Here is a 14,278-nt window from a genome sequence, read left to right on the forward strand (position 1 = left end):
CTATAAAGTCTAGCTGGCAGCAAGCATTGATAGAGTTACAAACTATTCTCTGATAAGCCCCAAAGGACAACTTGTAATTTTTATCTTTCCAAAGATAAAAGACATGAGTCTTGCATTGTCTCTGATTGAGTCACATGCCATCGCCGATTAAAAACCTATGATGATCTGGTTGGACCAGGCTGTGTCACATTCCCATTGAGCTAGGAGTGGGTACAGTCATTTCTACCAAACAACACATCCTCTGTCTTAGTTACTTTTCTATTGTTGTGAAGAGACACCATGACCAAGGCAACATATAGAAGAAAGAGTTATAGAGGGTTTACAGTTCCAAAGGGTTAGAATTCATGGCCATCATGGCGGGAAACACGGTAGCAGTCAGGCAGGCATGGTACTGGAGCAGCTGAGAGCTCATGTCTTATCTGTAAGCACAAGGCATGTGAGGGTGAGCTAATGGGGAATGGTATGAGCTTTGAAAACTTCAAAACCCACCCCAGTGGCATACTTCCTCCAACGAAGCTACACATCCTAATCCTTCCCAAATAGCTCTACCAACTGGGGACCACATATTCAAATATATGAGCTTATGTGGGCCATTCTCACCCAAGCCAAGACCCACCCCATGGAAGGAAAACAAGTCAGCTGCTATGAAGAGAATCAGAGTAGATGCTGCAAAGATGCAGGAAAGGAATGCCCATTGCGCCAGGTGGTGCTGGTGCACGCTTTTAATCCCAGCACTCATGACGCAGAGGTGGACTGACCTTTGAGTTCAAGGTCAGCCTGGTCTACACAGTGAGTTCAGGACAACCAGGGCTGCACAGAAAAATCCTGTCTTGAAAACCCAAAAAGGAAGGTCCATTGCAGCATACTAGTCTACTGAAAGTCACGGATGTGATGTATTACAGCCAGAATAGGATGAATTCAGTGATCAAAAGGTGGATTCAGCATCCTTTAAAATCTACTCCAGCCTCATGGGCTTCCCCTGTGCCACTCACTTGTCCTTCCTGCCCCGCCCTGATACTCTCTGCTACGGTCAAATGGTTTCAGAGCATGTCATGGGCTTAAATGGTCTTAAATTTTTACTTCATCTCTTTTCTCTACCTGGGATGCTCCTGTGCCCCCTCTCTGAGCTTATTGTGTCCCATTGACTCTCCAAATTCATCCTTAATGTCACTTCTGATGTTGTCATATCTTCAGCTCATTTCTACTTTCCAAAATACTAATTATTTTATCCTGAAAAGACTCAGGCAAGCTAGGATGTATTTCTTAAATGATACAAATAAAAAAGTTAGCAGGCAAATCACAGACAAGGTGAAGATGTTTTCCATATACATATTGTATTAGTTCCTTCATTGTTGTTGTGATAAAATACCATGACCAAGGCAACTTAAAGAAGAAGTTTATTGGGCTTATAGTCCCTCATAGCTAGGAGGCATGGCAGCAAGTGGCAGGATCAGGAAGCTGAGAACTCAGTCTTCAGTGGCAAGCAGAGAGAGAGCAAATTGTATGTAGGGCAAAGCTGTTTCATCTCAAAGCCCACCCCCAGTAACAGACTTCCTCCAGCAAGGCTACACCACCCAAACTTCCCCCAAACAGTGCTATTAACTGGGAACCTAGTGTTCAAACTACATGAGCCTACAGGGGCCATTCTCATCTAAGCTGCTGTACATGATTACCGATTTGACCAAGAACTCAGATAGGGAATATATACATCTTTTATGTAAGCATCTTTGTAGTCACAAAATACAAAACAGAAATTAATCAATAAAAGGAATGATAGATATTGAAATTGGAAAGATACTTGAACTGGCATTTCATCACAGAGGAAGAGAAGGTATCCAAAGGTAAATATGCCATGAGAGCCCAAGTTCATTGACTCTCCCTGAACTGCAAGTGAAGGCTACCTGCCATCAAAATGCCTGCAATGGAAAAGACTAGAAATATTCAGTGTTGGTGAAGATATGGACCAGGTAGAATATTTATATTCTGAGGAGATTGTAAACTAGGACCATCACCTTGGAAAACTGTGAATATTAAAATCAAACACATGCACATTCAATGGCCTAGACACACCAGGCTGCATATATCCCTGGCAGAAACATGTATTTAATTAACAAAAATATACAAATTGATTGTGCCAGAACATTTTTATAACAGTCTCAACTAGAAACTGTTCAAATGAAGAGGAGAATGGAGGTCTGGGCATGACAGGAGCCTGAAAGCCCAGCACTTGGGAGATGGAGGTAGAATGATAGAGCGTTTAAGGCAGCCTTGACTACCTAGTGAGGACTGTGTCTTCTGGGGGGAAACACTGCCACAACAAAAACACAGAGTGGATAAATACGTCATATCCTGTCCACACACTAGAAGAGGAAATTCAGTCATAGTAAAGGAGAAGCTGCAACTAACTATCTGCAACAACCTGAAAGAATCTCTCAACATAAGCTGAATGCAAATGTGCAGCACCAAGGAGTACAAACTGCATTGCTGCATTAGTGCAAAGGTCAAAGGTGGATAGAATGCATCAACATCGGGAGTCAGAACAGCTGTTACCTGTGGTGAGAAAGAATGTGGAGCAGAGAGCCCCAAGACCAGAGCCGCTTGCTTTGATCTGTGTGTGTGAAGATGTGCAGCTGGAGCCAGTCCTTGGTCTGTAGTTTTGTGATGCATTCCCCTGTGTAGTTGGTTGTCGTTAAATCTTAAAACAGGACTAGGGATGCAGTTCAGTTGTGAGTGCTTGCCTAGCATGGACAAAACTCCAGGTTTTCGATTCACAGCACTGCAGAAGAAGAAAAATACAAAAGCAAACAAAAAATCATGAAAGTAAAAAATATAAAAAGGTTTTAAAAAGAGCAGGTAACTATTAAACACAAACAACACTGTATCTTCTAAAATGAGAAAATTTTAAATTTTGAAGAGCAGAAACCTTAGTTATCGGGAAAGAGATTTAAAAAGCAGAGAAAAGTTAAAAAATATGGTATAAGAAAATAGATACAAACATTTCAATAGCAGTAAATTCTGTACATGTTAAACTTACTAGCTAGAAGATGCGTTCAAATTTTTCAAAATTCAAAGTATTTTAGTGTTCTTTGCATGCCCCATATGCCTCAAGGTATAGGGATTTAGTGATGAAAGAAACAGCCAAAGAATTCTCCTCCTCTCATGCACATAGGACTGAAGACCCTATCTTCCATTCTGCACACACACACACACACACACACACACACACACACACACACACATCAACTCAAAATGGATCAAGGGCCTTAGTGTAACAACTGAAACCTGACATCATGAGAAGGACACACCGGGAAAACCTTAGAAATGTAGGTATAGGCACCAATTTACACACAAGAGTGGTGAGAACTGACAAATGAGATGTACGAATACAAATGCTTCTGCCACAAAGGAAGCAGCAGAGCACACAGTCAGCCTACAGAATGAGGAGAGATCTTTGCCAGCTATATCGAGAATGTATAGAGTTCAACACTGAAAATCAAATAAGCCATTCAATAACTGGGCACATGAATACAACAGACACTTCTCAAAAGAAGTACAAATAAATTACATGGAAAAGCACTCAACTTCCTCAGTGGTCCAAGAATGTAAATCAAAACTATCCTGAGATTCCACCTTCCCCAATCAGAATGGCTATGACAACAACAGAAAACAAACTCTAGAGAGAATGTTGAGGGGCCCCTTAAACACTGCTGGTGGGCATGTGAATTTTAGGACAGCTGCTATGGAAATCGATATGACAGTCTTTGAAAAAAACTAAACACGGAACAGCCACATGACACAGCTATTACCAGGGATGGGTGTGAAGATAGAGAACTAAGTCGGCCCACTCGAGGTTATCAGAGCACTGCTCAAAACAGCCAACTTACAGAGTCACCTTCAACAGAGGACCCACTAAAGAAAATCATACACACACACACACACACACACACACACACACACACACACACACACACACTTACTTTATGTTATTAAGAAGAATGAGGAGGATGGGGAGATGATTCCGTTAGTAAATATCTGCCTTGGTATGTGTACATGAGAACTCGAATTTGATCATCATAACCTGTGTTTAAACAAATCAACAGCAACAACAAAAACAGGCATGATGCTATGCTTTGTAATTCCACCCCTTGAGAGACAGAGATAGGCAAGATCCGTGGGACTCGCTGGCCAGCCCAGCGAGTTCCAGGCCAGTGAGAAGGGCTGTCTCGAAAAACAAAGGAGACGAAGCCTGAGGAACAACACCCAAGTTGGACTGCTGGCTTCCATAGACTCATACACACTAATACCTGGAAGAATGAAATTATCATTTGCAGGGAAGTGGATGAAATTGGAGAGGAACTGAAAACAGAATTAATCATGTTTTCTGCCTCATGTGGAAAGACACTAACAAGGAAGAGAAAAGGGTCCATGTGGAGGGAGATGGTAGGTAAGACAAGATAATAGATGTGGTGAATAAGATCAAAATGCATACACTGAATAGAAAAGAATTCCACAATGAACTGCATTCTTTTGTACAATTAATATATAGTAATAAATGATCCCAGACCCCATAGGGATTACTTCCTCATCAAATGAAGACAGACAAAAATAATAAAACATTCTTATATGAAATGGAGGTAAATGATATAAAAAAGGAAAGAACATTAAGGAGGCCATGGACGTTGGAACTTGAATGTGTCTGTGGATGACCTCAAGGGCCTCAATAGATCCAGAAAGCATAGTTACTCCTGCTTGTCAACTGCATTTAGAGTCATACAGGAGACAATGCCTCTTGGCGTGTCTGTGAGGAAACTTCCTGAGAGACTTAGCTGGGAAAGCTAGGCCCATGCTGCCTGTGGGTCTCACCATCCCCCATTCTAGAGTTCTGGACTGAATAAAGAACAGGAAAGAAGAAAAGGCAAGCTAAGTAACAACATTCAGCTCTCTCCCCTATCTGACTGTGGATTCAGCATGACCAGCCACCCCAGGCCCCTACTGTCTTGACCACCCCGCCATGATGGAGTGAGAGCCAAATTCAACCCCCCTTCCATAAATTACTTTTCTCAGAGGTTATGTCATAGCAATAAAAATAGTATAGGCATATTGTATCTGATATAAGAATATTCTAGGGAGAAAGGAAAAAGGAGGAAATACTCCAGGCCAGAGTTGGTCATAGGTGTTGGTCCCTGTGACTGGACCAGAGAGGCTGCAGAGAGAGAGCAGTGAGGGAAGAAGGCCAGCACAGGCTTTTCGAAATCCCTTTGAGAGGTTTGGCCTTTGCTCTCAGTGAGACTTTTTTTCAAACCATCAAGAACTTCCAGCACACAAAAAGTCATAATCAGAGTTGTGTTTTAAAGAACAACCTGGCTGAGAATAGATAGATTATAAGCTAAGGTGGGGAAATTTGTTGTTGTTGTAGTGATTTAGGTGAGAGGTTGGTGGAGGGCTCTGTGATAGGACTGTGGAAGTGTGCCTGGATTTACCATAAAACCTTGTTAGAGATAACAGGTGAATGCTGACAGGATATGAGATATGGAAGAAAAGAAGGATGTCTCCAACACTTGGGGCCTGAGATACCCGAGCAATGGGAAAGGTATTACTGACTTTTTTAAAGGACAGTAGATTTAAAGACTAGAAATTTTTAAAAAGGAAATCATGAGATTGGTATGAAATCCAATATGTCAAATGGAAACGGCATGAAGGATTATGGTGGATATGGAATTGTCTGTTGAAGATATACATTTTGTGAATTATGTTTCTAAGATGATTCCATAATGCTTTTTATGAACCAATAAGATAGATTAAGAAGCGGGGGACTGGAGAGATGGCTCAGTGGTTAAGAGCACTTGGTCGTACAGAGGATCTGGGTTTGGTTCCCAGCACCCAACATGGTAGTTCACAGTCATCCATAACTCCAGTTCCAGCAGATCCAACATCCTCTTCTGGTCTCCGCAGGCACTAGGTGCACATGTGATATACACACATACATGCAGGCAAAACACTCAAAACCTATAAGGTATAATAAAAACACTTTTAAAAAGAAAGAAAAAGTGCCCAACTATGTGTTTAGCATCTTATTTTTGCTAAAACTGTCCTGCTAACTTCTCTAGAAAAAAGTGAGCCACCTTCCTCTGGGAACTGACCCTCTTTTGAAGTAGTTTGAGGGTCACATACTTCTTGCAATAGGATAAAATCTTCTCATTTGACTCATTTAATTAATAGATACCAGTCACTTTCCTTGTTGCATATTTTTAGATACACTTCTTATGATAAGTAGTTCGTGTCTGAAATGAAAATAGCCCTGCAGCACCCACAGACTGAATATGAAGCTGCACCAACTGACGAAGGGGTGACAGTTTTATGGTTATGACAAGTTTTCAGCTGAGAACTATTTATCGGGTTGCCTACCCATGCAAACAACCCTTATGGACTTTTCACATTGGCACGTTATCTTCTACTTAATTTTATGATTAATAATACATACATGTTGACGGCTGTTCAGTTAACTTAAGAAACTTTAAGAAAGATAAAAACTACCAAAAGGCTGGGCGGTGGTGGTACATGCCTTTAATCCCAGCATTCAGGAGGCAGAGGCAGGTAGATCTCGATGAGTTCAAGGCCAGCCTGGTCTACAAAGTGAGTTCCAGGAAAGGTGCAAAGATACACAGAAAAACCCTGTCTTGAAAAACCAAAAAGAAAAAGAAAAAAGAAAAACTACCAAAAGACTACACAGGCCATTTTGATGGTGGAGAAAATCTCTGAGCCTGAAGGACTTCAGGACAGAGGGTCGGAAGCAATGGGAAGAGCCATTAAGTTGGGGAAAAGCTTTGGTTCGCTGGGCAATTAGCACTCTTTATGAATATGTGCTTGATCCTTGCACAGTCACATAGAAGGGGCTGTTAGTTGCTGTTATTGGTTGTTTTTACTCTTTTGGGTGGCCCACCACCCAGCTCCCAAATAAAGGAGGCTTATTCTTACTTATAAATGCCTTAGCTTGGCTTATTTCTAGCCAGCTATTCTTAACTTAAACTATCCCATCTATCTTTTCCCTCTTGGCTTTTACCTTTCTCTATTTCTTTATACCTTTCTTTCCTTCTTATTCCGTGTCTGGCTGTGTAGCTGTGTGGCTGGCCCCTTCTTTTCTCATTCCTTCATCTCTCTTGCTCCTGTTCTTTCTTGCTTCTTCTATTTCTTCTCTCTGTCTGCCAGCCCTGCCTATCCTTTCTCCTGCCCTGTATTGGCCATTCAGCTCTTTATTAGACCAATTGAGTGTTTTAGACAGGCAAGTAACACAGTTTCACAGAGTTAAACAAATGCAACATAAAAGAACGTAACACATCTTTGCATCATAAAACAAATGTTCCATAGCATAAACAAATGTAACACATCTTAAAATAATATTCCACAACAAGTTACCCCAACTTCAGGGATTTGTAACAGACTCTGCAAGACGAAGGTGGCTTATCCCAGACCATGCAGACCATGCTGTTGGTTTCATTGGCACAGTGACTAAAAGGACCAAACAGAAAAGTTTGATTTGGTCTCAGAGTTTTGCTCCATAGTCCTCAGCTCTGCTACTTCTAGGGCTGTGTTAGGGAAGAACATCAGAGTGGTAAAAGCATGTGGGGAAGATGTAGGTCATGGTGGACAGGAAGCCGAGAGCAAAGATGGGATAGGGATAGCCTTTAAAGGGTTACTCTCTACTGACCTGCTTCCTCTAAGCAGGCTCTACCTCCTGAAGTTTCCAGAACCTTACAAAACAGTGTCTCCATGGAAAACAGAACATCGGACACATGAGCCTTGGGGGACATCTCCTGCTCTAATGAGCACATGCCCAGACGGCATTCCACTTTCTTCACCCGTAGTCTGCCTTTTCCTGCGGGTGCAGTATCGCCAGGGATGAGTAACAGAGGTGTCCCTAAGAGCTGATGATGGTGTCTCAGGGCTTTTCCTATTTCCCTTACAGGTGGGTATGTGGAGGCTTTGGAGGTGACCAAAGAAACCCCAAGTCCAAGTACCATTAGGTCAAACTCCTCTTCAGAGGATACTTATGACGATGTGGGGTGCTCCAGAGAAGATCTGTAAGTGTCCTCTCACCTTCCAGAAGGAGGGACGTGGCAAGACTGTGAAGGTGTGCTGGGTTAATGGTCTGTATATCTTTCTCCACAGACCCAAGTGGGACTTCTCCAGCTCATTCACCTCAGACAGCGGTAAGTGCTGGTTAGAATCATGGAATCACGGAGTGCTGCTGAGGCTGAGCCGTGATTGTGGACTTTTCTTTGGACACATTTTCAGTGATTAAGAACTGGATGTGGAGACGAAGAGCAGTGGTGCAGAGGCATGTGTTTAGAGGAGGGAAGGACGTTCTTATGGCAGAAAGCCTCTCCACATGAAACTGTTCTTTTTGCCCTGCCTTAACAGAGCAAGTCTGATAAGTGGTATGTTTTTATTTAAAACACCATCAGGGCTTCCTAGTGCTTATTAATTTTTGATTATGTGGATGTGAGTATGAGTGGGGGCGGGTGTGCATGTATATACAGGTGTCTGTGGAAGCCAATTGTGTTAGGTTCCATGGAGCTGGAGTTTCAGCCATTTTTTGAATCTACCTGATGGTGTGGGAACTGAACTTGGGTCCTTTGCAATTGGAGTATGTGGCCCCAACTTCCTAGTGCTTTTAATATCAATGTCAACAGGGCCTAAAGCAGTGGTTCTCAGCCTTCATAATGCTGCGACCCTTTAATACAGTTCCTCATGTTGTGGTGACCCCCCCACCATAAAATTGTTTCCATTGCTACTTCATAATGGTAATTTTGCTACTGTTATGAATCATAATGTAAATATCTCATATGCAGGATATTTAATATGTGACCCTGGTGAAAGGGTTGTTAGATCTCCAAAGGGTCATGACCCACAGGTTGAGAATCTCTGGCCTAAAGGCTTTGGCTGGCCTGCCCCTCTTTCCAACATCTGTGTAGCTTCATCTCATACTATATTCAGTTTTCCCCTTTAAGAGGCTTTCCTGTCAACTCGGCCTCTGCAATGCCAACCAGAAGATGTTTGCAGGTGCCCATCCCCATTTAAAGTAATACTTGGTGGCTAAGCCTTCAAAGATATGAGCTTCTGGGGCTATTCTCAAATCTCTACAGAGGATATTTATTTTTCAGGTAGTCTTTTCCAATAACTTATAAAATAGCAGATTTTCATATCTTTTTTTTTAGAGATCCATAGTTATGTTTACCCCTCCCTCCGTTCCCCTTCTCTCCTATCTTCTTTCCCATTTCCTGCTTAGACCTACATAGTGAGGTTCAGGATAGCCTGGGCTAAAGAGTGAGACAGTCTCTCTCTTTGTAATATATATTACACACACACACACACACACACACACACACACACACACACACACACACACACACACTAAGCTAATCAAATACTATTCTGGGCTGGCTCCTTAGAGTCCAGAAATTTGACATGTATCCAATATTCACTCTTTAATAAGAGAACAGAGGTACAGAGAGAAGTTAAAGAACTCTGCATGCTCACTGTATTCCAGCAAAGTTTGAAACTTTAACATTTATACATTGACTCCAATATTCTTTCCTGTAAACTCTGTTTCCAGACTACTATCTGTGTCCATCTGTGTATATTAAGCTTATGTGTTAGGCTGGTGCAAAGGGAGACATTCTTTAGTATACATGGGTTTTCCTTTGTCTCCCCAGCGTTTAGCATGCATGTCTCATGCATGGATGATCACAGCTGTTCTGCACTAACTGTGGGAAGGGGAAGGATGGAGGTTGAAGGACATATATCTGTTGAGAAACAAGCTGCCTTTGGCTGAAGCAGATCCCACATGGAATCAGACACAGAAGACATGCTTAATTCCCATTTATACAGCTTTATAGATGTTTATAAATTTTTATCATGTGCTTATGAAAACATGCATATACTTCAACAAAACTCAGTTAGCTAAAAAAAAAGTTGAAAGTACTTGGCAGCTCATAGGTATCTATTCACATTTTTTTTTGTATGTGTGTGTATGCTTCTTAATTTCAGAGGAAAATAGTGAAGACATGTATGAAGATATATACAAAGCAAAGAATAATGACCAAAAAACAAAGTGAGTTTCTTTCTTGGATTTGGATTGTATGCTGATGGTGTTTCTTGTTTACCTAGTAAGCCATGGTTGAAAACATGGCACCATCCCCTGCCACCATTGTTGGGGAAGATTGCTCAGAGTGATGATAAGTTACTGAAATAACTGCATTGTCATTGGCAGCATATTCCCTAGCATGTACAATCATACATCATAAGATTGAAGATTCGTTGCTCTCTCCTTGGAGACAAATGTTCATTTTCTAGAGTAGAGAACTTTTATATTATGTGTTAAGAAGTAGTTGAGACAAGGGAAGTAAATAACAATAGAATTTTTCTTGGCTTTATAGTTGCTTTTCTAGGATCAAAGCAATAAATATAACTTAGCTTTTGTCTTTGTGAGTTAGTCAGGCAGACTCCGGGATTTGGGATTTCCTCACAGGTATTGCAGATGATGTTTGCTCAAATGATCAACACTGGCCAAGTTTAATTAGGAAGAGCAAGGAAAAGAAAAGAGCATAGACAACAGTGAGGAGTCTGGGGATGAGGGGCACTGTGATACTGGGCTGGTTATGTAGGTGAACTCTCTTTTGACTACATCCTCCAAAGCCAAGAGGATATTAGCATTTCATCATCAGCTGGCCCATCAATATGTCACCACTGCTGTACACTCAGTTACTGAAGAGTATGTTAAAAATAAGTGATGGCAGTTCCAGGAACCAGTAATTCCTCTGATGTGTCTCTAGCATCATTTAGGAGTGAGTTTTTGCCCCAAATTATTTTCTCCTCACGAAGGAAGACTTTGCTTCATAATCTCTACAAAAATGGACACTATTTGTCGTAAATGACTGTTTGTACACACTGTAATTCCTCTTTCCATGGCTGCCTCAGATATGCTTTGTATCAGGGTCCCAGAAAACTTCACTCCTAATTGCCGAGGCCTTTCCTTGCACTTCCTCAAGGGAGTCTCTTTCGGACTTGAGGCTGAAGTCTCTGGTCCTGGATAAGCCAATAGTGTTCTATCCCAATTCCAGGACCGTCTCAAACACTGTGTTGTCTTATCTCCTCATTCCTCTTAGTGTAGATGGAAGAGCAGCCCTGAAAAGACTGCAGCAGCTCTTCAGGAATGAGAAGGGCATATTCAGAATGAAGAAAGCCAAGTCAAATGTCAGGTAAACGGTCCCCGGTAGCTTTTCTTCCTGGAGTTTATCAGCAACACTGTCTTTCACACACATGCTTGCTGTTTTCCATCCAATTCTCAGCACCGGTGACAGCATATAGTGTCAGAACTACAACTATAAAGCCCCAGTACATGACACCCTAAAAAACAAGTGAGAAAAAAATTACCAGTATAGGCAAGCAAGATCCAGAATGGAAAACTTGTAGTCTTCCTTGGCTTCTCGTGTCATTATCACTAAATATTATGTTAGTAGTTATATCCTTTCATGTTCTCTTGGACCCACACTCTCCAGTGGTCTTCATGTTCTCTTGTCCACACACACTCCAGTGGTTTTCATGTTTTCTTGTCCACACTTTCCAGTAATCTTCATGTTCTTTTGGACCCACACTCTCCAGTGGTCTTTATGTTCTCTTGTCCATACATACTCTAGTGGTCTTCATGTTCTCTTGTCCACACTCTCCCGTGGTCTTCATGTTCTCTTGGCTGCACATTCTCCAGTGGTCTTCATGTTCTCTTGTCCACACTCTCCAGTGATCTTCATGTTCTTTTGGACCCACACTCTCCAGTGGTCTTCATGTTCTCTTGTCCACACATACTCCAGTGGTCTTCATGTTCTCTTGTCCACACTCTCCAGTGGTCTTCATGTTCTTTTGGACCCACACTCTCCAGTGGTCTTCATGTTCTCTTGTCCACACATACTCCAGTGGTCTTCATGTTCTCTTGGCTGCACACTCTCCAGTGGTCTTCCTTGTATACACATCCATGTTTACTTTGTCGTCTTTGAAAGCAGTGATGTGTGTCTCATGTGGTCATGGGTAATCTGCTCTGCTGACCTGCCTGTGAATCTCAAGGTCTTGGACTTAGAAAGGCCCTGTCCCCATGTCCTCCACTGTTAGTTTTGGGGGATGGTTCCAAATTCACTAACAGTGAAAGAGCCAGGAGTTTCTTCCATTTTTTTGTACAGGACCATGGTTCCCTCATGGATGCAGTGGGAGGGGGACTATATGGTCTTTGTGGACAGTCTCTCTGCACAATATCAATACAGATAAGACAGGTCTAGATCTGTCCTTTGTGGGGGCACTGGAAAATAATTTGCTAGGATCTTCACCTGCATTAGATAGAATGAAGCTACTCTCCTCGAAAGCTCTTCCCAATTACATTGCCTTGAAATTTTGTGATTTTAATTCCAGTTGTCCGCTGGGGCTAGATCTCCCAGGAGAGCCAATGGACAGGAGGTGGGTACTGGATCACAGTCTGGATCACAGCGGAAGAGATTTTGTTACTTGATTTTCTGTCTCCCTTCAGGACAGAAACTGTATCCAATCATCTCGCTCACCTAGCATCAGGGCCTGGCTCATGACTACTACAAAAATACCTGTAGTAATGAGTTTAAATTAAAGGCATCAAATAAATAGGCTTTTTTTCCTTTCTTTTCTATTTTTTCCTTTCCCTTTTCCTATCACACATCTCTTTCCATGTGACCTCTTTAGCAATGAGAGAAGAGAACCACATCTAGCTGGACAGCATGTCCTCTTCCACTTAGCAATTTGCCATCTTACATTTCCACCAGACCAGCGTTTCTCTGGAGAAGTCTTCCTTTGGCTTAAAAAGCACAGACAGGCTGCAATGTCTGCAGAGAGTTCTGATGAATTCATCTGTGCACTGTTCTTTCTCATCAATCCTCATGCTTACTGAGTAGATCTGACTGTATCTTAGAAGGCTGTGAGGCAGCCTGAGTGGTCTAGTTAGGAAGTAAGTTACTGGCAGTCCACAGGGATGAACAAGCTCATGTGGAGTAGGGTAGAGCCAGTCAGAATAGAGCTGCAAGAGTCTCACTTCAGTGCTATCTGGATCAGGACGCCTGCCATTAGGATGGTGTTTTGGATATATCTATTAATGAGCATGTCTTTGTTCTTTGACATTTATTTATTTGTTTGTTTGTTTGTTTGTTTGTTTATTTATTTATTTATTTATCTTTTCTTCATTAGCAATGGATTTTCCATGTCACTGCCTGACTTAGGTAAGTAATGTTTACTTGATATTGTCCACTGATATTTTGTTTTCAGGATTGGTGTGTTAAGGGGCAGGGGAAGAACATTGGTAATCTTTCCCGCTTTCCCAGTGAAAACTGGACCCATCAGAATGAAGGAAGATAACTTAAACAATGGTACTTCCTGCTTTGGAGAGATGAGAAATATTTTTCTGGCACTGCCCTAAATAGATGTCACTGTCTTTATAGGAGGCTTTAGAACCCACATCTGTACTTTGGATTGGGATTTGTACCCAAGACTCTGTGACTATGAAGCTTAGGCATTCTGCATTGATACACATACCTCTGATGGATTTGATAGCCAGATTAAGACATGATAAATTGAATATGAACATGCTGCAGTCCACACACTAACTGAATAAGAATGGGTTACTGGGACACTTTTAATTTGATAATAAAACAGCACTGTGTAAGTTATCATAATGGCTGACATATAAGATGCATATCCTATACATGCCATACATATCTCAATACATGTCCAGTCTATGGAATTTGTTGATAAATGAGGACTGTGTGATTTTTGTTCATTGGTTTTTGTTCATGGGCACAAAATATACTTTCATTTATAACTATGGCTCAGTGATTCAAATATATATTTCAGAAATATAAACTGCCACACTGAATAACCAAGGTTATTATAGATCTGATGAATGCAGCTCTACCAAATATTGTCATAAAAAAAATTTAAAGGCAACTTAGAATAGGAATTCATCTTGCAGATGGATTACTCCTAATCCTCAAATCCACAAACCAAATTGCTCCAAAATCTGAAACTTTTTATTACTACCATAGTTGAAAAATTCTGTACCTGAATTCATGTGACAGGCATGGAACATAGAAGGCACAGTAAACAACTGTATGATATTACCATTAGGATATGTGTATTAAGTGTATATGAAACAATTACTAATTTGAATGTATATTTGACTCCTATGTCCAAGATACCATCTCTATATTATCTT

General features: G+C 41.4%; 1 protein-coding gene across 4 annotated transcripts in view; it reads left to right on the plus strand.

The window, feature by feature from the left end:
• Positions 1 to 14,278, plus strand: part of Fyb2 (FYN binding protein 2) — a 110,170-nt gene that overhangs the window by 80,449 nt on the left and 15,443 nt on the right. Inside the window, exons 10-15 of one of the 4 annotated variants that reach the window (XM_042271528.2) lie at positions 7,964 to 8,078; positions 8,167 to 8,207; positions 10,048 to 10,111; positions 11,166 to 11,258; positions 12,457 to 12,501; positions 13,255 to 13,286. In XM_042271528.2, the coding sequence (XP_042127462.2) occupies positions 7,964 to 8,078; positions 8,167 to 8,207; positions 10,048 to 10,111; positions 11,166 to 11,258; positions 12,457 to 12,501; positions 13,255 to 13,286 (390 nt within the window). The remainder of the gene's footprint in view (positions 1 to 7,963; positions 8,079 to 8,166; positions 8,208 to 10,047; positions 10,112 to 11,165; positions 11,259 to 12,456; positions 12,502 to 13,254; positions 13,287 to 14,278) is intronic. The other 3 variants (XM_016005727.3, XM_076564635.1, XM_076564636.1) reach the window with 3 other exon arrangements.

This window comes from Peromyscus maniculatus, chromosome 2, assembly GCF_049852395.1.
Source record: "Peromyscus maniculatus bairdii isolate BWxNUB_F1_BW_parent chromosome 2, HU_Pman_BW_mat_3.1, whole genome shotgun sequence".
In the NCBI taxonomy this organism is placed as follows: domain Eukaryota; kingdom Metazoa; phylum Chordata; class Mammalia; order Rodentia; family Cricetidae; genus Peromyscus; species Peromyscus maniculatus.